The following is a 22,773-nucleotide window of genomic DNA, read 5'->3' on the forward strand; positions in this document are numbered from 1 at the left end:
TGAATCGAAACCTGGAAAAATCCGGAATAACCATCCGAAAAGTAGTAGTGTGGATGATTAGCCAACCTCTCAAACATTTGTTCAATGGAGGGTAGCGAGAATTGATATTTTTGAGTCGCGGCATTCAGCTTTTGGTAGTCGATACACATCCTGTGTTTGGTGATTTTCCGTGTCAGTATCAGCTCATTTTTATCGTTCTTCACCACTATGACTCATCCCTTCTTAGGAACAACATGAACTGGACTGACCTAATTATTGTCAGAAAATCGGATAGATGATCCTGACGTTCAACAATTTCATGATGTATTTCTTAACAACCTCTTGCAGATTTGGATTCAGCCTTTTCTGATGCTCAATTGATTATTTTGCTCCTTCTTCAAGATGAATTCTATACATCCATAAATCTGGAGAAATCTAGACAATATCATCAAGAGAATAGCCAAGAGCCTTGCAAAACTTACTTAGCAATAACGTGAGTTTTACGTTGTTTAGGGAAGCATTAACAATAACTATATAAGAAGAATTTTCACAAGAAATACATACCTTAGACCTGCAAAAAGTGGTTTGAGATCGAGATTTGGAGCTTTCTCAATGCTCCAATCACTGAATGTTTCAGTCTTTGCGAAAGTGCCAGTCAATTCTTTTTGTGCAACCAACTTCTTCACTTTCTCATTAGCATCTAGCAGCTTTTCATACCCAACAACAATGTCATCTACATGTCTAGCTTCTTCAGCAGAAGCACCCAATGCTCGCTCTAGTGGATCCTCGGGATGTATCTCTTTAAAAATCTCTTCAGCAAGACTAGACAATGTATCCAAATAAACATTCTGGCCATTAGTTGTTGGTCTCTTTACATGCTTATCCATGTCAAAACGCATTTGCAAATCACCAACATTCAGACCAATATGTCCCTTCCTAACATCGATAACAGCTCCAGCAGTAGCCAAGAATGATCTCCCAAGGATGAGAGGATCATTTGGCTCTTCATCATACTTCGATACCACGAAATCAGTAGGTATCAAGCAATCACCAATCTTTATTGGAACATCTTTTAATATACCGTCAAGAATACAAACTGGGCGATCCGCAAGGATAAGAGTGATCTTTGTAGCCTTGAAGTTTGTAATCCTAAGGCTGACTGCAATTGACCTAGGCATCAAATCAAAGCTGGAACCAAGATCACACAAATATCTCGCAAACCTGTCAGTGAAGATCGTATAATCGAGAACAAAACTACCATGATCAGGATGCTTCTCTAGAATCTTGTTCTGAATAATAGTACTGACTTGAGCTGAAATTATCATCACACCCTGCTCAGTATTCAAATCATTAGTCACCATCCTCTTCATATATCTTCAAAGCATTAGAGAAGTTCTTACCGCATCAATCAAAAGAATCTTAACAATAAGTTTATCCATCATACCTTTGCAATTAGCATCATCCACCTCTTGTTTAGACTTCTTTGGGTTCTTAGGGAAAGGGACCTTAGGTTTGTACACCCTCTTAGCAACTGGAATCGTAGATTTTGTGACTTAGGGTTCTGTTTGTGGTGAGTGTTGACCGACACCCTATTGGTGTCGATAAACACCATCTTCTATTGTCGACTCCTCAATGTTGAGCTCGGTCAATTTCTCTCTATGTCAAAAAATATTTCTTGACAATTGGCTGCGGTGTCGAGCGACACCCTTCATTGGTGTCGGCTGACACAGATTCCGCTGAAACAAACTCATCATCGTTTTCATCGATCAACTCCTGCAACTCATCTGATTGAAGCTTCTTCTCAAGGTCACTACAATGTAATAAAACTTAGGGTTTGATTCGGTTCTCCCTGGAAAGAATCCCTCTTGTCGTTTCATAGAGTCAGCAGTCTGCGCAACGTGATTGTCCAGCTTATTAACATGAATATTCAATGAATCAAACTTCCTGGTTAATTTAGTCTACGTATAATCAATCTTTCCATTGAAGTCCACTGCCAACTTCTCCTAACTTTGCAATATCTCCTCAAGCATTGCTTCCATCCGACTCTCAGAAGTCTTTGGAGACGAAGACTGATATGAATAATTACCGTATGTCCTTGTGAAGTTGCGGCCTTGTAGTTCTTTCTGATAGTCTGGCTTAGGAGTGTAGCTTGAAGAGTTCTCTTGGTAGTTGTTGCACTAGCTGTTACCACTGTAAGACATGTTGCCTTGCTGATTTCCGAATTTTTGTTCTTGATGACCAGCTCCATACACAAAATTTACATCCTCTTCTCCATTCTCTAGCTCTTGCTCGCAAGTGTCTACATCAGCAGCAAAATGTACCGACTTATTACCCACAAGAAGATTGTACACTATTTCCAACTTAGCATTCCCTTTAGCAAGCTGATTCGCATCATAGTTCCCATTTAACCTCTTCCTCTCAGAATCTGCATGCTTAGTGCTACTGTTGGAAGCTAGATTTTCAATCAAATTCTCAGGTTCATCGAGAAACCTTGTCTTAAAATTCCCATATCTAGCATCATCCAAAGCTAGTTGATACTCCCAATCAAGTTCTCTAAAGAAAATACTCAGCAATTGCACCTATGAGAAGCCATGATGCAGACAGTAAGTCTTGAATCTTACCCAAGTTGCCTTGAAAGCTTCATCTGGTCTCTGTTAAAATGCAGAGAGTTTGACTCTCAACTCATCAGACATCGCATCATCATAGGAATATGTGAGGAAGGCCATAATTCCAGAAGCATGAAAAATTATATTGGGGATGATGTCTATCAAGTCCAGCCCACTTTAAGTCTAATTCAAGTCCAAGAAAGGCCAAAATAACCACTTTATCTTGTGGTCAAAGAGGAGTGACGAAAATAGAGTTCAATCACCTTGGGAATGAAACATTGGGAAGAGAAACACTAAATAATTGGGTTCTTCATTCAACAATCTATCTTTATTGTCTTTTAGTTTCAAGAACAGTTAATATTTGGCTTTGTTACTAAGTTTTTATTCTTATATAAACTCATGTAAGAGTAATGAAATAATCAATCCAACTTTTTATCAAAACCTTTTCTATTTCTTTGAGAGTGATTCTCTTATGTTATTTGTGAACAAAACCGATTGCTTGATGTGATTCTAACAGTCAAAACCGACGAATTAGTGTGATTCCAATAGTCAAAACCCGATTTCCTTGGTGTGAGGCTGAGAGATCCGATCTGTTTGGTACAAGGCTGAAAGATCAAACTGGTATATCAAGAGTCTTTCCGCAACTCTTGTGTGACCATTCATTCCACCATCCTTATTCTTGAGGCTTCATTGTCTTTAGAATCAAAGTGTCTCTATCTACCAACTCGAAGGTATCGATTCCTTGGGAAAATCATATCACAATCGTTCTACTGTTTACTCTTTTCTATCACGAAGGTTTCCTTTCTAGATCTAGATAGTGTTTTTCTTAGTTTTTTAGCACTGATCTTCATTGAAGGTCTGGATTTCAACACGCAGCAGGAGTAAGGCAAGCTTTCTTCTCTATCCCTGAAGTGGTGTGGTTTTCTCCGGCATGCATTGCGGCTGTGGTCCTTTCCCGGCGGATGAAAGGCTTTGGATCTGGTTCCTCCTGGTTTGAAGACGCCATTGGAGACGCAGAGAAGTCTTTCACGGCTCAACCGTTAGGTTAGAGGCTGCGGCAGCGGCGGAAAACGAATGCGAATAGGTGGATTTTTCCGGTGAAAGGTTTTGGTGCTTTACTGTAGATCCCTTTCAAGATCTTAGATGGCTTTCATGGATTTCGGATATTGAGAGGTTGTATTGAGCCAAAACCTCTTTTTAGCCTCTGTGTTTTCTATCTACCGGACCATATCTGAAGTCTGCTTTGCCTCGAGAAAGTTTTTCGGGTGCATGGATTCGGAGATCAAGGGCTTTGAGTCCGAGTACATTGTTTTGCTAGGTCGGGGATTAGATGTTCATTGAGTCGGAGGATTGTTTTATTCCAAAAGGCTTGTGGTGGGTTTGAATCGCTGTTGGTGAGAGCTCTGCAATCACAAAGCCGTGGGACTTGTTGAAACAACCCGACCAATTTTTTGAAATAATATATAATTAAGCATTCTATAATAATTAATTAAACCAACAACATAAACATCACTAACCAACCAAAATACCAACATCTAGTAACATGCACAACGGAAAGATAACACATAGCCAACTCCAATAAATCATCAACACAATATCATTCCTAACCATTCTATCCAACAACCTAGCATGTTCTATACAAGGTTCCAACATTAATAAACTAACAAAGACCAACAACAGATAACCAAGACTCTAGATCATCCTCCTCCTCATTGTCATGATTCCACGTCGCATATTACCTACACCATAAACAACAATTGAGATGCGTAAGTATTATCACAAATACTTAGTGAAGCAATCCTCCTATCTACTAGGCTATACACACAAGCAATTAAGGCCATACACAAGAAACAACATAAAACAGCAAAAACAGACAATTAGAACCAAAACTGCATCCAGAGACACCTGGTGTCGGTCGACACCCCCACCAAAGTACACCACTTCTGCAACGTGATTTCCTTCCGCTACTTCAGATGGTGTCGATCGACACCCGTCTGGTGTCAGTCGACACCCAACCTCTGCAACACCTAAGTTGACGATCTCCACCATCAACCGGCCCTAAAACTCCACCACATCATCTCCCACGATGACATAACCAAGAATAGTCACGCATGGCCACACAAACACCACAAAAGCACACAAAACATAAAAGAATCAATTATTCAAGCACCAAATCAATCACACAAACCCTAATTGCTCAGAAAAGTCATGGTCATGCACTCACCATGATTTAGAAAGAGATTAAGGACGAACAAGACAAAGAACAACACCACAGCAACCTCCCTGAAACAACCAACCACGAAACCTCCTTCTCTTCCCTTTGACAACCACCAAAACTTATCCTTCTGCTCCTCTTAACCCTCCTCAATGCTCCCTTTGCTCTCATGATGTAACTCACAATCTCTCTCTCTCTCTCTCTCTCTCTCTCTCTCTCTCTCTCTCTCTCTCTCTCTCTCTCTCTCTCTCTCTCTCTCTCTCTCTCTCTCTCTCTCTCTCTCTCTCTCTCTCCCAGAAGTGACAAACACCACTAGGCCCAAGAAAACTGGCTGCTTGTGCCTTTAAAACGAGACATGGTTTCCAAACCCAAAACAAGCTAAACCAAAATTTTTTGAAATGAACCGAACTGCCACCAATCGAGTGGTGTCAACCGACACCCACATTGGTGTTGATCGAAACCTACCCTAAATTTAGGTTTGGGATGTTACACTTGTTATGACACCCCACTTTTAGAGACTTGCTAAGAGGTTTAAAAGAATTGTTTTGACCACCTATGTCACCTAAGTGCACTTATCTTTTCAGTCAAATGTCCTGAGAGAACTCCACAGTTAAGTGTGCTTATGCTGGAGTAGTCTCAGGATGGGTGACCTTCCGAGAAGTGACTGTCGGAACTGTGCGAGTGAGGACAAAACACAGGAAAAGATCATGTGATGATTGGTAGGGAAAGTAAACAAGTCTTTAAAGCTTCCCAGACATAGCAAACTGACCGTTGGATATGGATGGGCTCACGGACCTAGTGAGAGGACGTAAGGTACATTAAGGAAGGTGGGCCCATGGACTGGGATTAAACTTGGGCCCCACTAAAAGGTGGTGGTCGGGGCGTTACAAGTGGTATCAAAGCCAAACCCAAACGAGTGTGGAGTCGAGTGAGCTCACACCATCGGGGGTGATGATCTTGGTGCGCCACTAGGACGTTGCGATCTGTTAGTGGGGGTAAATTGTGACATTCCGGTTTCAGAGACTTGTGAAGAGGATTAAAAGAATTGATTTGGCCACTTATGTCACCAAAGTGTACTTATCTTTTCGGTCAAAGGTCCTGAGAGAACTCCACAGTTAAGCGTGCTTATATTGGAGTAGTATTAGGATGGGTGACCTTCCGGGAAGTGACTGTCAAAATTGTGCTAGTGAGGACAAAACACATGAATTTGTAGGGACGGTAAACAAAACTTTAAAGCCTCTCGAACGTAGCAAACCGACCGTCAGATATGGATGGGCTCACGGGCCTAGTGAGAGGACGTGAGGCTCACTAAGGAAGGTGGACCCATGGAGTAGGATTGGACATGGGGTCCACTAAAAGGTGGCGGTTGAAGCATTACACTTGTATTTGTTGATAGTAGTAGTTTTGATGTTTTACCTCCGTTTAACCGCCTGGAATCAACTTTGTTTCGCTAATTATGTTTGTCGGAAAAAAATTTCGTTTTGTAACTGTTGTTGGGTTTTAGTTTCAGGCCTAAGTCCATTGGATCCAGGGGCGGATCTACAGTGTTATGGGGTAGGGCACGTGCCCCACACTACTTTTAATTTTATTTATGTTATCATTGGTTATTGTTATCCTATAGCTCATTTGGTTATAAGGTGCCCCATGCTGAGTTAGGAGAGACTGGTTCGATGCCCCGCATATTAACTTCCTTTTTTGATTTGTTTACCTTTTTGGTGTTTTTCTCTTTCTTACATATTTTTTTTAAAAAAAATCTTTGTTATAATTGGTGCATTTTTCTTAATTCTTGGGTTCACCCCAAGGGGTGAACCCTTCTTATTCACCCCCTCCTCCTTAAGGAAACAAATTATTAATTAAGAACCAAAACTGCATCCAGAGACACCTGGTGTCGGTCGACACCCCCACCAAAGTACACCACTTCTGCAACGTGATTTCCTTCCGCTACTTCAGATGGTGTCGATCGACACCCGTCTGGTGTCAGTCGACACCCAACCTCTGCAACACCTACGTTGACGATCTCCACCATCAACCGGCCCTAAAACTCCACCACATCATCTCCCACGATGACATAACCAAGAATAGTCACGCATGGCCACACAAACACCACAAAAGCACACAAAACATAAAAGAATCAATTATTCAAGCACCAAATCAATCACACAAACCCTAATTGCTCAGAAAAGTCATGGTCATGCACTCACCATGATTTAGAAAGAGATTAAGGACGAACAAGACAAAGAACAACACCACAGCAACCTCCCTGAAACAACCAACCACGAAACCTCCTTCTCTTCCCTTTGACAACCACCAAAACTTATCCTTCTGCTCCTCTTAACCCTCCTCAATGCTCCCTTTGCTCTCATGATGTAACTCACAATCTCTCTCTCTCTCTCTCTCTCTCTCTCTCTCTCTCTCTCTCTCTCCCAAAAGTGACAAACACCACTAGGCCCAAGAAAAGTGGCTGCTTGTGCCTTTAAAACGAGACATGGTTTCCAAACCCAAAACAAGCTAAACCAAAATTTTTTGAAATGAACCGAACTGCCACCAATCGAGTGGTGTCAACCGACACCCACATTGGTGTTGATCGAAACCTACCCTAAATTTAGGTTTGGGATGTTACACTTGTTATGACACCCCACTTTTAGAGACTTGCTAAGAGGTTTAAAAGAATTGTTTTGACCACCTATGTCACCTAAGTGCACTTATCTTTTCAGTCAAATGTCCTGAGAGAACTCCACAGTTAAGTGTGCTTATGCTGGAGTAGTCTCAGGATGGGTGACCTTCCGAGAAGTGACTGTCGGAACTGTGCGAGTGAGGACAAAACACAGGAAAAGATCATGTGATGATTGGTAGGGAAAGTAAACAAGTCTTTAAAGCTTCCCAGACATAGCAAACTGACCGTTGGATATGGATGGGCTCACGGGCCTAGTGAGAGGACGTGAGGCTCACTAAGGAAGGTGGACCCATGGAGTAGGATTGGACATGGGGTCCACTAAAAGGTGGCGGTTGAAGCATTACACTTGTATTTGTTGATAGTAGTAGTTTTGATGTTTTACCTCCGTTTAACCGCCTGGAATCAACTTTGTTTCGCTAATTATGTTTGTCGGAAAAAAATTTCGTTTTGTAACTGTTGTTGGGTTTTAGTTTCAGGCCTAAGTCCATTGGATCCAGGGGCGGATCTACAGTGTTATGGGGTAGGGCACGTGCCCCACACTACTTTTAATTTTATTTATGTTATCATTGGTTATTGTTATCCTATAGCTCATTTGGTTATAAGGTGCCCCATGCTGAGTTAGGAGAGACTGGTTCGATGCCCCGCATATTAACTTCCTTTTTTGATTTGTTTACCTTTTTGGTGTTTTTCTCTTTCTTACATATTTTTTAAAAAAAAAATCTTTGTTATAATTGGTGCATTTTTCTTAATTCTTGGGTTCACCCCTTGGGGTGAACCCTTCTTATTCACCCCCTCCTCCTTAAGGAAACAAATTATTAATTAAGGAATCAAATTATGTATATCAATTAATTTTAAAATTATTAATTCTAAACATTATACCATAGTTTTAAATTATAAAATCTAAACCCAAATCACTCTTTTTATAAATCCAAATTAAATTTTAATTTTCTTTAATTGTAAAATCTAAACTCTAACCACTATTTTATAAACCCAAACCGACATATAATTTTGCTTGATTTTAAAATCTAAACCCTAAACACTATTTTGTAAACCCAAACCGATATATAATTTTGCTTAATTTTAAAATCTAAACCCTAAACACTATTTTGTAAACCCAAACCAACATATAATTTTGTTTAATTATAAAATCTAAACCCTAAACTCTAATAACTCTTTTGTAAACCCAAACCGACATATAATTTCATTTCATTGTAAAATCTAAACCCTAAACTCTAACCACTTTTTTGTAAACCCAAACCGACATATAATTTTGTTTAATTGTAAAAACTAAACCCTAACCACTTTTTTGTAAATCCAAACCGATATATGATTTTGTTTAATTGTAAAATCTAAACTCTAATCATTATTTTATAAACCTAAACCAACATAATTTTCTTAATAAAAAATCTACAGAATTGGTTTCCTTAACTTGTTTTGTCTTTTTATTTTAATTTTGATTTATTTTATAAACATGATATGACATGGCAGTTTGATTGGTTGATTAGGAGAGGGTGAATATGAGTAGTTCACCCCTAGGGGTGAACCCAAGAATTTTTCATTCCATTTTATTGTCTATCAAATTATATTCATTCAATTCTTATTTTTCTCTTTCTAATTCCATTTTAACTTAAAAAAAAAACATCATTTTAAACTATAAAGTTTACGTTAAATTAAAAATGTTGATAAAATGAGTAACTTAGTAAACATTTTATTATCTTCGTTGTTTAATTTTATATAGAGTTTAAATTTACGGATAAATAACATGAGATAACTGACTAAATTAATAATTTTATATAATATTTTTTTTTTGTAGTTTATGATATATGTAGTAGAGTATATTTAGAAACCAAAAAATTGGTGTCATGTGAAAAAAGAAGAAAAAAATTGATGTTTTCTTGAATTTCATATTTTAAAATATATTTAAAGTATTTAAAATTATTTTAATTAAATATTAATTATTATTAAAATTAAAATTATTAATTGTATAAAATATGTGCTCCAGACAAAATAATTTTCTGGATCCGCCACTGATTGGATCGGCGTAGGCCTATTATTAAAATTAGATTTTTTATTAAAAGAAGAAAAATAAAAGATACATTAAAAACAAGTTAACTTAAAAAAAGTTTAAACCAACCAACCATACCCAAGTGACTTGGTGGGATGTTTTTCCTAAAACATGGGAATATTCCTTTCTTTGTAAGATAACAACACTATTATTGGTTTTTAAAAACAGGATATAGGAACAAATATGTAATGTTCATAATTAAATGTTTTATCGCTTCAAGAAGATAAAATTGCATAACTGTAATATTTTTTTTTTTGACAGAGGTGTTTGTGTTTTTTTTTATAACTTGGAATTGGAATAGGTTTGAAACTTTGAATAGGTTAAAAGTTAAAACTGAGGTAAGATTATTTTTTTAATTTTTTTTTTGCCAAAAGTGGAAACATATACGACCCAAGCCACGTAGGTCCGTATTTATCGGATCGGGTCACAGATCCGAATAAAACGGACGGGTCTCTCTCTCTCTCCCACTCTCCCTTTCACGCGACTTGTTTTGTTTACTCTAATCTCAATTACGCTCTCTCCCTCTCTCTCTCTCTCTCTCTCTCTCTCTCTCTCTCTCTCTCTCTATTAAACTCTGTCCATTTCTTAAAAATTCGATACTTTCGTGCAAGCAAATGCAGTTTGTTTTGAGTTTGGACTACACAAGGCAAGTAAAGTATCTCTTCTCCTTTTGCCGATTCAGTTTTCTCCTTGTGGGTCATTTTAAGATTCTCTGAAAATTAAGCCAAAGTTCGTATCTTTCTTGGTCTCTCCTCGATGAGCGATTTTGAATAAAGCTTAGATCTTCATTTCTGCAATTCCTCAGTCTGTTGTCGAATCAAAAATCGAAATTACCGTTTCTGCTGTATTTGAATTATTCGTTTTTGTTTTTCACCCTATTTGATTTGTTTGGATGCTGAGACAATTAGGGGAAAGATATGAATTTTTATTTGCTTCGTAGATGTTCCAACGATGCTAAAGATTTGAATTTTGAAGCTTTTTGACTACTCTTATCGGCTTGAATCGAGTCTCTGAAATTGATTACACGTAGTCTGTTTTCACTTTTCTGATTGGAATCTTAAAATTCATGCTTTTGGATGACGTATTCTCTGATTAACTCGTGTTCTACTGTCTTTAGCTTGTTCCCTATTTTATCTCTACCGAGTTACTCAAAATTTGAGTCAAAGTTATTAACTTTTCTATTGGGTTTTGAACAAACTTTGTATTGATGTTGTGAAAACTGCTCGTCTTTAGGATCAGAAGGGTATTATATAAATGAAACTGTTAGAGTTGTATCCAATGTGTAGTAGAACTATGTGCTTCGTTCTAATTTTTCATTCTTATGGATCTACAGATTGGAATAGTCTTCTCTGGAGGCAGTTGTCTTCACCAACAGCAGAGACACTGTCTCTTTGATCTTATTATTTAGGGAGAGAAAGAGAGAGGGTCTGATGTGTGTCTCAATCTCGCAAGTCTCTAGACTTAGATTCCATTCATTTGGAAGTTCTTGCTGTGAACGTGTTCATGGCTGGCTCAAGAGCAGCTCAAGCCTGAAGCTGCTTGATGTTAGAGCTTCTTCGGTTGATGGTAAAGCCAGATGGGTCAGACGAAACTTGAGTACAACTACACAAGGTAGTAGAAGCAACAACACCAAGAGCAGTGTGTTGGGAGGAACAATCCCTGTAACCAGGATTATAGATGAAGAGAGCAGGACCAAGATACGGCAGCAGCCTTTTGGAAATCTTCAGCAACGGCTTTCCCAAGACAAAGATCTGCCTAAACTCCTCACGGTTATAGTCGCTGATCTTGAGACAAGCGGCTTGAATAGAAAGACGGAGCGGATAATTGAAATTGCAGCACAGGATTTAGCTGGTGGAGAGAACAGCACATTTCAGACTCTCGTCAACCCGGGGAATGTTCCTGTAACTAACACACATATCCACGGAATCAGGAATGATATGGTTTGTCGACCCGAGGTTCCAAGGTACACATTCTTTTCCACTTTACTAGTCTTTGAATTTGTGTGATTGGATTATTTATGTTTGTGTGGCTTCCATTGGATCAAACTAGTTAACGTTTCTGTGTTGTAGGATGGAAGAGCTGATACCGATATTTCTACGGTATGTTGAGAGTCGACAGAAGCCTGGAGGCTATGTTATGTTAGTTGCACACAATGGAAAAACATTTGACTTCCCGTTTCTGATCAACGAGTTTAACCGTTGTTCTTTTGAGATTCCTCATAATTGGTTGTTACTCGACTCGCTCCCACTCGGTAGAGAGAATATGAAAATTATAGGTAACATACTAAAATACCTTAGCCTCTATCTAATAAAGTCTGTATGGTCTTGTTTTGTACCTCGATCGTAGTTGGTTAAACTGAATACTCTAAACCTAAACAGAACAGACATGGTTACCTTTTTTTTTTTTTATGTCTGGAAACTTATAAACTAGAAATGGGTTCTTCTTCTTATGTTTTTGCAGAGCCAACGGTTAAACCAAAAGCAGGATTACAAGTTCTTGCAGAACACTATAGTCTTACAAGGGAGGGTGACGCTCACAGAGCCTTGTCAGATGTTTTACTCCTATCTCAGGTGTTCCAGAAGCTCACCATTGATCTCAAGCTCTCGATTTCTGATCTCGTTCTCCGCTCGCACACCGCATCCGATATCGCGACTGCCATGGCCAAGAACAAGAAGGCCTGAAACATTTTAGACAGCTAGCTAAGCTTCTTTTGGGATATTCATCTCTCATTCTATTATCAAATGTATTCTCTGCAATTATGTAACCAATTATTTAATTTGATTCTATAATGAAATATCAATCAAGCTAAATAAACAGCTGTGTAACTTTTGATACAAAGACTCAAAACCACAATCCTTGTAAGAAAGATTACTTGTTTTTTTTTTTTTTTTTTTTTGTAGGATTAGTTGTTAACTTTGTCAAAAGGAATCCAGAGGATGTGTGGAAGGAACAGTTAACACATAGTGGATAGGTATTGTTTCCTTTATGTCATCTTTTGAATCATGTTTCTTTTCACTCAGAATCCGGCATCTAGAAGCATGACTGACTTATCACTATCAAGATCATGTTTCTTTACTGTGTGAAGCTTTGAAATGGGATGTACGAACATTCAACAAAATCAAGTTTATGTTTTCTCTTTGGTCAGAAGGGATCGACTTATTTATTTCTTCATAGTTACACATTTTTCTTGTGCATTTGGGTTCTAAGGAGAACATAGTCCAACAAGCTGAAACATATGTCCTGATTTGAAAACAACATCATAAATACTAATTGTCTTGTAAATTAAATTTGTTAATGTAGTAGTAACTGATTACTCTCTCTCTCTCTCTCCAAATCAAAATTAAGAATACACACAATTAATCTAAAGTTCAAATCCAAAGAGATAGTAAAAGTTTTGTTTTTCTCTATTGGGAAAGCAACGCAAAATAGCCAATAAGGTCACGAGCCCAAGACGCTGTATGCTTTTCATGAGTAAACAAACATGTGCACCAATCCAATAATGATTTTGTTTTTGTCCACTTTAATAAATCCCGCGTACGTTAGCCTTAATCCTGCGCCGTTGTCTCCACTCTTACCACTCCACACACGTACATGCGGCTCGTGTAATCATCTCCGGTAGATCCGCCGCTCTTCTCCACTCTCCGTCCACCGTATCGTACATCAACACAAGGCTTTCTCTCAGCCCTCTCTCGCTCCTCCCACTTCGCCGGAGCAAATCGTCAATGCATCCCACCACCTGAACCACCGCCACTTTATCTTCCACTCCAACACAGCTAAACCTCACCGTCCCGTCTAACCGCACTTGAGCCGGCAACGGCGGACTTTTCAGCCTCCGCCATTCTCCAAACCCGCTGTTACCACCGCGACGACGCGCGTCAAATCGCCAGAACGAAAGCTCCACCGCGTGGCTGCTTAACACGTACACATATCCAACCGCCGCACACGCCGCCACAACACATCCACCGCCAGGAACGGAACGACTCCTCAACCACTGACGCGATTCCACATCGAAAAGATCCATAGAGCTAGCGTAAGCACGCGCCGCAACCGCGCGTGAAGTCTCATTCCCAATTTTCAAACCACCGATGACATAAAAAACTCCGTCCACAGCTGCTCCGATGCAACCGTATCTCTTCCTCGCCGATTGTGTCACCACTACCCACCGATTCAACTCAGGATCGTACTCTTCAACCGCCGCCGCAACCTCCGAACAACCACCACCTCCGGCAACGTAGATCTTACCCGAAACCACCGCGATTGCGAATTTTTTCCTCGGGAAAAGCATCGGAGATCTCAAAACAAGCGTCCCCATCCACGAATCGTATCTCAAAACAGCATTTCTACTAACAACATAAACCCTAGGTCCGATCGCCGCCGCGCGAGCATGAGACAAACTTCCATAACTACCATCAACAGACCTACTCGAAACCGCGAGAGACACTTTCCAAGTCGCGACCTCGGACTGAAGAAACTGCAAATCCGCGGCGAAAAGTCCAGAATCGACGGCGGAGATAGCGATGAGAGAATGCCGGAGAAGACCTGAACGACGGCGGAGGTGGAGGAAGTAAGGAGAGTGGAGGAGACGAGACCAGCGGCGACAAACGATGGAGAGAGAAGGAATCGATGAGGAAGGGACTCTGGAGATACATTCGAGGAGCAAATCGTCAGGTAGAGAAGCTATCGTTGTAGAATGATTCGCCGACGGTTGGTGAATCGGAACGAGTGACTTGGCGTCGGAGGGATTTGGTAAACAAGATTTCATCAGCCATGAGAAGTGCCGAGAGTTGCAATGCTCTGACATCACATCAGAGAGGATAGAATTATCTTCTGAGATTCTTTAGAAATAAACAAATAAAAATGTGTATTGAGAGTTACAGAGAGAGAGAGAGAGAGAGAGAGAGAGAGGGAAGTGTCATTTAAGAAAGTACCATACACACATGTTTATACAACTACTTAACTTGTGTTTATGGGTTATCTACTAAAGTACTAACCCTCTTTTAATTTAATTGATGTAAGTTAGGTACTAAATCCGTTGGCGATGCAAGTTAAATTATAGAGCTGCGCTAACATTTGGGAAAATGTGGAATTTGACTTGTTTTTTTATTGTTGATAACCCATCAAATTATGACCTTGACCATTTCCTTTGTGGTACATGTTCATCGACTTAAATTATAGTATATACTGTATATCAATCAGTCAATCCTCAGCGATTCCGAATAGCACATATGACCAAAATTTTGCACAACACTAATTATGGTTGAAATGTTCAGTTCATCTTTGATTTAGAACTATGATTGTACAAGAGAATGAATGAACACGTTTTTACTTGAAAGGAGTACAACTTTTAACGCAATTAAACAGTTAAAAGTTAACTAATTTGTTTCATACATACTCAAAAAAGCATTGGGGTGTGACGATAAATATTTGGGCAAAACTATGAATATATTTAGAGATGTGTAACTGTAATATAACTGGAATTATATATAGGACAGTAATCTCTAATACCCCTATTCATCAAAACAATTTCTCAAAAACCCCTCATGGTAAAAAGACAATATTACCCTTAATGAAGATTGTTAAAGGTTAAATATAATTAAATCGGTAAATGTTCAACGAAAAACACAATAGCTCAGTGGTTGCGAGTTCCATGCGCACCCGCGCGCCCAGAGTTCGAATCCTACTATGCGAGGTACAACTAGGGTGCGACGGGTACAACTAGGGTGCGATAGGTACAACTAGAGGTACAACTAAGGGATATCCAGTACAACTCGATGTAGTTGTACGTTCAATTTTCTTTTCAAAATTGTTAGAGGGTAGTTTCGTCATTTCATTAAAAAAGGGGTAGTGAGAATAAGTGGAGGTGATGCAGAAAAGAATTTCTGGTATAGGGGCACCAGAGAATTAAATCCCATATATTTTATTAGAAAGACACTTGACTTTAGCGTGAAGAGAGCAAGTATATTGGCATTGGTGTACAAACTCTGAACTCCTCAGAAATTGACCTCTGACTATCTTTCTTCTTCTATGTCCTTTTCTTCGCTATAATGTTACGTACTCACTACTCTGCAAAGGATCTTCAGTAATGTAAATGCAAATGCAAAAGAAGTCGAAACCAACGCCATCAGGCATCAAGGAAGAACATATACTGTCTCTTTTTTTCTTCTTCTTTTTTTTTTTTTGTTTCTTAATAACATCTCGGACTTTCATAACCGTACAGAAACAACCGCAAGAAGAAAATTATACGATGTTAGGGTCTAAAGAATGAAAGAATTACGGATCAAACTTTTCTTATTGATCTAACCAGACCAGGGATGACGGTCCACGGAACTTAGCTCTTCTATGAAAGAGGAGTTGTTCCGATCACAAGAATATTTCCTTAAGAATTAAGAGTAACAGCATGATGAAACAGAGGATGACAAGCACAGATGCACACTTCACCATCCCTCCATGTCTCTGTGTTCGCTCTGCCTGTGAAGTTTTATGCAATTCGCTTTAATTAAATTTGGGACAACAATATGATTGGCCATTAATGTTGAAGAGAGTACACAGTTTTACCTTCTGCAGTTGTTTGAGGCCATCTTCAACAGTAGTAGCGACGTTTTCAATATTATAGTCTATCCGATCAACTATTGTACCCTGCAGCGAAACGGGTTGTTTTGAGTTTGTTTTCCAAAGGAAGTAGACTCAAGAGCTAGACAAAGAGAACATGGGCTCAAGTAGTTTTACCTGATCTATCACAAGTGCAGAAAGATCTTTCATGATTTGAGCAAGGTCGTTTACTGATTCTACAACCTGGACAATGATACAGAACAAGACAAGAAAATAGATTATGATTGATTGCGTGAGAAAAAGCGATCGGTGAGCAACAAACAACAACGAACACAGACTAAAGCACTAGCCTGTTGTATCTCTTTCTCCCTCTCTACCGATACTTCCTCGCTCTTTTTAATCTTGGACATCTGATGCTCGTTTAACTAAAAAGAATTCAAATAACAGATTTCATCAATAAAGAAGTACATAAGACGAAGGATGGCTTTAAATTGAAAGAATGAAAAAGATATAGGAGTTAAACCATATCGCCAAAATCATCTTCTTCAGGTCTATATCTGTTTCTGCTCAGATTCATCTCTAAATCTACCCCATCCTGATAAATGATAAATACATTTCACGTCAAAGCTTCTAGAGAGACAGAATAATATAATTTCCCATAATATGAAAAAAAAAAAACAAGTCTCAAAAAGAATCTATCATCCATGTTAACAAGTTTTATTACGTTGCAGCATTGAAACACAAACATAAACTAACGATAAAATGCAAGATCACTAAGTTACTGGAATCAGAATTGACCAGAACGTTAATAGTTACAACTAAAGAGCTACTAGCTTCATACCTCTTTTTGCTGTCTCAAGCGTTTCAAATAGGTTGATTGTTTTTTGCGGAGCTCCATAGAAAGAAGTTGGAGATCAGTGGCAAGAGATCGCTGTTTATATAACAACACAAAAGAATTAAGCTCAGATGGCTATAACAATGTTGCCCAAACAAAAAATGGCAAGCCTTTAAACACATGCATGAGAGCAGCATCAATCAATTCAAAGACTACCTGCACGTTTTTCCTAACATTAGAATCTTCAGAAGGTCCAGCCGCAGAAAGCCTCTGAAGTTGCTTCTCAGACTTCTTCAATAGAAAAGTGATCTCTTGTGTCAAAGACTCAATATTATGTTGATCTTCTTTACCATCTCCAAACGACGGCATTAACGCCTTGGCATGAGCCTTTCCCAACTCAGTCATTTTAGTCCTTGCACGCTGTATGTTGACAGAGATCTCTTCAGAGACATCAACCCAAGCTGGTGGTAACCCCACTGTTATCGCACCTTTACTGAATACAAGGAAGACAAAAAAAGCTCCGTAAACTACTAATGAACCAGCTCTGTGATCCTTAAACTACACAGGCTACATATATCTACTACTCTAGCTCTCAAGCATCTAAGCTTAACATACGATTAGCAAAACCCTAACTGATCCAATTTACTTCAACATTTTCACCGGCAAAAGAGTACCTCGAATTCCCAGGATCGTCGGTACTAACAGGAGCGTAAGAGCGATTCGGATTCATCAAAGATGTGCTCGCCATCTCTATAACCGGGCCAACGCCGGATCGTGTTCCCGTCAATGAAGATGATGACGACAATGGAGCTCTAACGCTCCTCAGAGAGTTCCTATACTTCCTGAACAACAAAGTACGATTCCTCGTCGCCATGATTGATTGCCAAATAAAAAAAAAAAAAAAAAAATCAAAATCCCTAGAATTTCAACATCCAAGTTTCGAAATTAAGCACTTAGAGATGATCAGAGCTTCCTCTCCGATTTGGAAGGCTGTAGATCTGAACACGGTCGCGGCTTCATCATTGATCCAAAGAAAAAATAAAACACGAATTGTGGCGCCAAAATTGGGACACCGACGGCGACCGGGAGTGCTCGAAGACCGGCGGCGTAATCAACAAAACTTTTCCGATGAGGTTTTCACTATTATTTTCCCAAAATTAATTAAAAAATCTCTGTTTAGTTCTTCTCTAATTTTGTATCACACCAACTTACCAAAAGTAAACGAATAACGTATTGACACGTAAGTATAGAGTTTAACAGCATGACGTTTGCATATTCCAAAATGGAAATACACGGCGGGTAAAAAGAATTAAAACGGCATGCATTCGTGCGGGCTGCTGAAAGCGAGAGATTAAAAAAAGGTAATTAAGTTTTTTTTTTTGTAATTAATAAAACAAAGTGGTGTAATGTAAATATAAACTCATCTCTCCTCCTAATGTCTCTCTCACTCTCTCTCTTTCTCTATCCAAAGAATTAAAAACAAAGAAAAGCCATTTAAAGAAGAAACAAAACGCAGAATCGTCGTCGTCGTCGTCGTCTCCGTCTTTGCATTTCGCCGGAATATTTTGATTCTTGAATCGGAATATCTGTGTGTTCTTTATCCCGAGTCAAAGATTAAATTTTTTGTTGTTTTGTTTTAATTGAAAAGAGGATTCTTGGGTTTCGATTTGTATTTGGTAATAGTTTTTTGTAGAGAAAATAAAAAGAGGAAATGGATTCTGATTCTTGGAGTGATCGTCTCGCATCGGCTTCAAGAAGATATCAGCTCGATTTCTTATCTCGATCTGGTGAGTTGAAAATAAAAATAAAAATAAAGAATTTGGATTTGTTCTTTGTCGATTAATCTTGATTTGAGATTTGATTTGGTTGTCTTCTTATATTTAATGTCTATATATGTTTAATGCCGAAACCAATGATTTTAGTGCTCAATTTGTTTTCTTTTAATTTGATCGATTCAAGGATCGATGTTGAGGTTGAGGTTGAATGAGAGAGATTGACATTTGTTACTGTTCTTTTTTTCTGACTAATTTTCCGACAAAATGAAACAAAGACTTGATGTGTTTGGTCTGTAATATCGAAACGGAGATTTGTGTTGATGATGTTGAAATGGTAGAGAGTGGAAAGAAAGATATAAAAGTTTCTGTCTTTTGAGGCATTTTTTACTCATGTGGGGCTTTAAAGATTGATTAAGCGTGTGTGTTTTGTTTATACGAAGAAGAGTTTGTGTTTTGTTTTTTTTGGTATCATCAACTTGTCTCAAAGTTGGAATCTTGAATCTTGATGATTCTTGTTTGACCAACAAGAAGAATATACAAAAACCTTCTTGTTGGGTAAAAAACGTTTTCGAAGCATAGTTTTTTTTTCATCTCAAACATAGACATCTTTGCCAGGAAAGGTTTATTATGATCTTGATGTTTCTTATAAACCCCATTTCTTACATTTGTATTTGTAACTGAGAGGATGGAAATGGAACGCGTTTTTAGTATTCCCATTTTTTTTTTTTCTTGTACTTGTAGCATTTCAGAATGTTCTCTTTGCATCGTTGTTTTGTGGTATTTGACTTGGACTTCTTTTTTTTTATCTTTCTAAAACGCAGACAATTTCTTGGGATTTGAGGAGATAGAGGGAGAAGATGACTTCAGGGAGGAGTATGCTTGCCCCTTCTGCTCAGACTATTTTGATATCGTGTCTCTTTGCTGCCACATTGATGAAGATCATCCTATGGACGCCAAAAATGGGGTAACTACTCAGTTATCAAAATCTATTTATTGTTTCATCACATGATTCTTGGTAGTTTGGGCAGAGCACTGTTCTTTCTTTTGTAGTTTCTCGTCTTGGATGTAAGATTGGAATTGCATCATAATAGTATTAGAATTGTATAGGACCCTTGTTTATTGTCAGGAGAGATGCTACAAATAGGAAGATGTGTTTTCGATTCAGCGTTTAAATCATGGAGACTGACATATTTTTCATTGTAGGTATGTCCCGTTTGTGCGGTGAAAGTGAGCTCTGATATGATTGCTCATATAACACTTCAACATGCAAATATGTTCAAGATATCCTTTTTTTTTTTCTTCTTCCTTCAACCAGTTAATTCTTTTAACGATCATTTACTTATCTGATTTGTCAAAAAGAGTTGTGTTTTCATTTCCTTGACGAGAGATATTACGTGACACGGAAAAGAAAAACAAGAAGAGGTGGGGCTCAGTCCATGCTATCAATCTTGAAAAGAGAGTTTCCTGATGGAAATTTTCAGAGCCTATTTGAAGGATCGTCGCGTGCGGTACCCTCTTCTTCTGCCAGTATAGCTGCTGATCCTTTGCTGTCTTCCTTCATTTCGCCAATGGCTGATGACTTTTTCATTTCTGAGTCAAGTCTGTGTGCAGAAACAAGTTCTGCCAAGAAAACATCTAATCAGAGTTTGCCTGAAAGGTATGCTTCCTCATTCTCATTATGATTACAGATCTGCGAATGAACCTTCATAGAGTTTAGTCGATCCTTTATTACCTTAAGCATAAAGCTCTTGTTATTGCCCTTTTCTTTACCGTTTTGTAGTAAAATTTCATAATTTGGATATCAATGAAATCTCACAAACGTAGTTTTTATGAGCTTTCATAGAACTTAGTTGATCCCTTCTTACCAAAAGCACAAAGCTCTTGGGATTGCCCTTTTCTTTATCATTCTTGTTAGTTGAAATCTTACGTTTCTATTGTTAAGTTGTGGAGAAAGTCCAAAACATCTAGTTGCTCAGTCCTTGCATATTTAGCTCAAAGAAACTTTGTATTTTGGATGAAGCTTTTATCAAGAAAATCACACAAACTTTGTTTTGATGAGCCTTCATATATGATGTTTTGCTGATCCTTATTTTACCATATTAACCTAAAGCTCTTGTGATCTTTTTTGTTGTCGTGGAAAGTACAAACTGTAAACGTTTCCCTGATGATTTTTGTCTTGGTCCGAATTTTACAGGAATGTTGAGAAGCAGTCTCTTTCAGCAGAGGATCACAGAGAGAAGTTGAAACAGAGCGAGTTCGTTCAAGGGATTTTAAGCTCTATGATTCTTGACGACAACTTATAAAGGAGACATATTTCCGATTACTTCTCTACGATTAGATCATTCAACGATTGGAAAATGTAACGGCCTTGTTGTGTTATTTATCTCAACAAGTGAGTTGGGAGGGGGGAAAGGGTTTGGGAATAATCAGAATAATGTTAAAGAGAGACATGATAATGAGTATTAATTAACTTATGAACACATATTTGCTCTTATGAAACACTCGAATTGTGTCTGTAGACTGTAGGTCTTAGAAAAACCAAAAAAAAATGTATGTATTTATTTGATCATATCTGCACTTGAGATCTTTTACAGTTTGCTCCAGATTTTACTTTATGTTTTGTTTCAAATGTGTATGCATTAGTATAAAGTGCACATAGATGAAACTTTTTAAGTCTAGAAACTCTTTTAACTGGGTTGACCAAACGAATTACACAAAAGATTGAACTAAGAAATTGTAGAGCTTTACCCCGAAGGGAGCTCTTCCAGAAATTCTCGAAGGCCAAAGACAAGCAAAGGCCTAGGAGGGGGTTTGGAAATAGTTTTCAACCAGCAATAGACGCGCCTCGGTTAGAACCTCACTAGCTGCGTCATTGCCCCAAGCGCAAAGATGGTTTTTACACGAAAGCCTCTTTCTTTTATAGTCACACAATACCCATCAACTTTATATGTGCTTCCGATGTGGGACTCTGTTCCTGAACAAAAAAAAGGCATAAATCTTAACTAAATTACGTCGACAAGTATATCCGAATAATACTAAATATCATGAAGATTAAAACTGAAAACATTAAAAGATTAGGACTAAGCATGGTAGGGGCTGCGCGAACGCAAACCCCCTCTGCCACAAATAATGACGCAGGCTCTTCCTCTTGGGAAGACCTTAAGCTTAGCACCCCACGATATGTGCAATGTGGTCACTAGCCTAGGCCATTCGTCTTCATGATCGCGAGTTGACCCCGTCCAGGTAAGTAGTTTGCTCGTTCCATCTGCTTCTCTATTTATACTCCTGTTTCCCCAGTCATTATATTGGGTCCGAGCGATGTGGGATAATATGATGTTAACACATTCTGCCGTGTGAAGTTCCTGGTTTCTAACAACGTGCTGTTTTCTCAAAACTGCATAAATTTTTGTGTTTTCAACATGGGCCGATGGTCTAGGCCCAATTACTGTATGGTTTGTTCTTTATTTGTTTAGTCGTTTGTTTCCCATATTGATCAAACTTTTATATGCATTTTGTTGATCTCCTGACTCTACGACAACATAAGGGCATTTTTATAGGAGGAACTATTTTAGGTGTTCTTAAAGTAAAAATATTATGAAAATAATGTAAGATAAGATCTTTTGTTAAAAAGTTAGTTATTGGGAGAACATGTTTAAGATCATAAGATTTAATAATATAATATTCTTAAATATTTATCAATTATAAAAACTTATAAAATAACATTTAAATTGTAAACTTATAAACGTTATTACAAAAATGCCATTGCCACGTCAGACGCCACGTCAGAAATCGCTGACGTGTACCATAACTCAGCCGTAACGTGACACAGAGTATGTTGCGGCTGAATTATAGGTATGTTGCAGCTGAGTTACTCAAAAAAACATTTGAGTAAGAGCGGACGGCTAACTTATGAAAATCTGGCTGAGTTACGCTTATAAGTCAGCCAAGAGTTATGGCTGACTTATTAAATTTGGCTGAGTTATGCGCATAACTCAGCTGTAGTAATGGCTGAGTTTTCACCTGATGGTTGAGTTGTCAAGATTTTGGCTGAGTTATCGCTACGACACGGTTGAGT

The 22,773-nt window shown here is 38.4% G+C and overlaps 3 protein-coding genes, 2 non-coding genes and 1 pseudogene across 13 annotated transcripts; 2 read left to right on the plus strand and 4 right to left on the minus strand.

Moving 5' to 3' along the window:
- The first annotated feature begins 9,748 nt into the window (after window positions 1-9,748).
- Window positions 9,749-12,405, plus strand: LOC104771168 (exonuclease DPD1, chloroplastic/mitochondrial). Of its 3 annotated transcripts, none has more exons than XM_010495644.3 (4): window positions 9,749-10,185; window positions 10,873-11,502; window positions 11,609-11,814; window positions 12,000-12,405. In XM_010495644.3, exons 2-4 carry the CDS (start codon window positions 10,970-10,972, stop codon window positions 12,218-12,220), a joined length of 960 nt encoding a protein of 319 aa, XP_010493946.1. In that variant the 5' UTR covers window positions 9,749-10,185; window positions 10,873-10,969; the 3' UTR covers window positions 12,221-12,405. The 3 variants fall into 3 exon arrangements, with proteins under 3 accessions (XP_010493946.1, XP_010493948.1, XP_087361620.1); XM_010495646.3 differs by having other exon boundaries at window positions 10,149-10,268; XM_087505494.1 differs by lacking the exon at window positions 9,749-10,185 and adding an exon at window positions 10,212-10,343.
- A 396-nt stretch (window positions 12,406-12,801) lies between these two features.
- On the minus strand, window positions 12,802-14,670 carry LOC104771170 (F-box/kelch-repeat protein At5g26960 pseudogene; annotated as a pseudogene). The gene has a single exon (XR_015593193.1). The product of XR_015593193.1 is annotated as an F-box/kelch-repeat protein At5g26960 pseudogene (transcript).
- Window positions 14,671-15,667: 997 nt separating this feature from the next.
- LOC104771171 (tlg2p-like protein a) lies at window positions 15,668-18,112 on the minus strand. Of its 3 annotated transcripts, XM_087504888.1 has the most exons (9): window positions 17,877-18,112; window positions 17,598-17,765; window positions 17,140-17,416; window positions 16,930-17,019; window positions 16,612-16,683; window positions 16,439-16,513; window positions 16,266-16,331; window positions 16,095-16,175; window positions 15,668-16,007 (listed from the first exon to the last, which is right to left on the minus strand). In XM_087504888.1, exons 2-9 carry the CDS (start codon window positions 17,669-17,671, stop codon window positions 15,900-15,902), a joined length of 843 nt encoding a protein of 280 aa, XP_087361014.1. In that variant the 5' UTR covers window positions 17,672-17,765; window positions 17,877-18,112; the 3' UTR covers window positions 15,668-15,899. The 3 variants fall into 3 exon arrangements, with proteins under 3 accessions (XP_087361014.1, XP_010493953.1, XP_087361015.1); XM_010495651.3 differs by having other exon boundaries at window positions 17,598-17,935; XM_087504889.1 differs by lacking the exon at window positions 17,877-18,112 and having other exon boundaries at window positions 17,140-17,411; window positions 17,598-17,737.
- Window positions 18,113-18,304: 192 nt separating this feature from the next.
- Window positions 18,305-21,291, plus strand: LOC104771172 (protein DEHYDRATION-INDUCED 19 homolog 6). Of its 4 annotated transcripts, none has more exons than XM_010495653.3 (6): window positions 18,314-18,511; window positions 18,607-18,710; window positions 19,520-19,662; window positions 19,902-19,979; window positions 20,093-20,355; window positions 20,893-21,291. In XM_010495653.3, the coding sequence occupies exons 2-6, from the start codon at window positions 18,635-18,637 to the stop codon at window positions 20,999-21,001; spliced, it is 669 nt and encodes a 222-aa protein (XP_010493955.1). In that variant the 5' UTR covers window positions 18,314-18,511; window positions 18,607-18,634; the 3' UTR covers window positions 21,002-21,291. The 4 variants fall into 4 exon arrangements, 2 of the variants coding, with proteins under 2 accessions (XP_010493954.1, XP_010493955.1); XR_015592762.1 differs by having other exon boundaries at window positions 18,367-18,511; window positions 20,100-20,355; XM_010495652.3 differs by having other exon boundaries at window positions 18,305-18,710.
- A 147-nt stretch (window positions 21,292-21,438) lies between these two features.
- Window positions 21,439-21,589, minus strand: LOC147919261 (U4 spliceosomal RNA). The gene has a single exon (XR_015594283.1). It is a non-coding gene; the product is annotated as a U4 spliceosomal RNA (small nuclear RNA).
- A 199-nt stretch (window positions 21,590-21,788) lies between these two features.
- LOC147919262 (U1 spliceosomal RNA) lies at window positions 21,789-21,949 on the minus strand. Its single transcript, XR_015594353.1, has one exon. It is a non-coding gene; the product is annotated as a U1 spliceosomal RNA (small nuclear RNA).
- Window positions 21,950-22,773: the final 824 nt, after the last annotated feature.

This window comes from Camelina sativa, chromosome 20, assembly GCF_030686135.1.
Source record: "Camelina sativa cultivar CO46 ecotype springtype chromosome 20, ASM3068613v1".
Classification (NCBI taxonomy): Eukaryota; Viridiplantae; Streptophyta; class Magnoliopsida; order Brassicales; family Brassicaceae; genus Camelina; species Camelina sativa.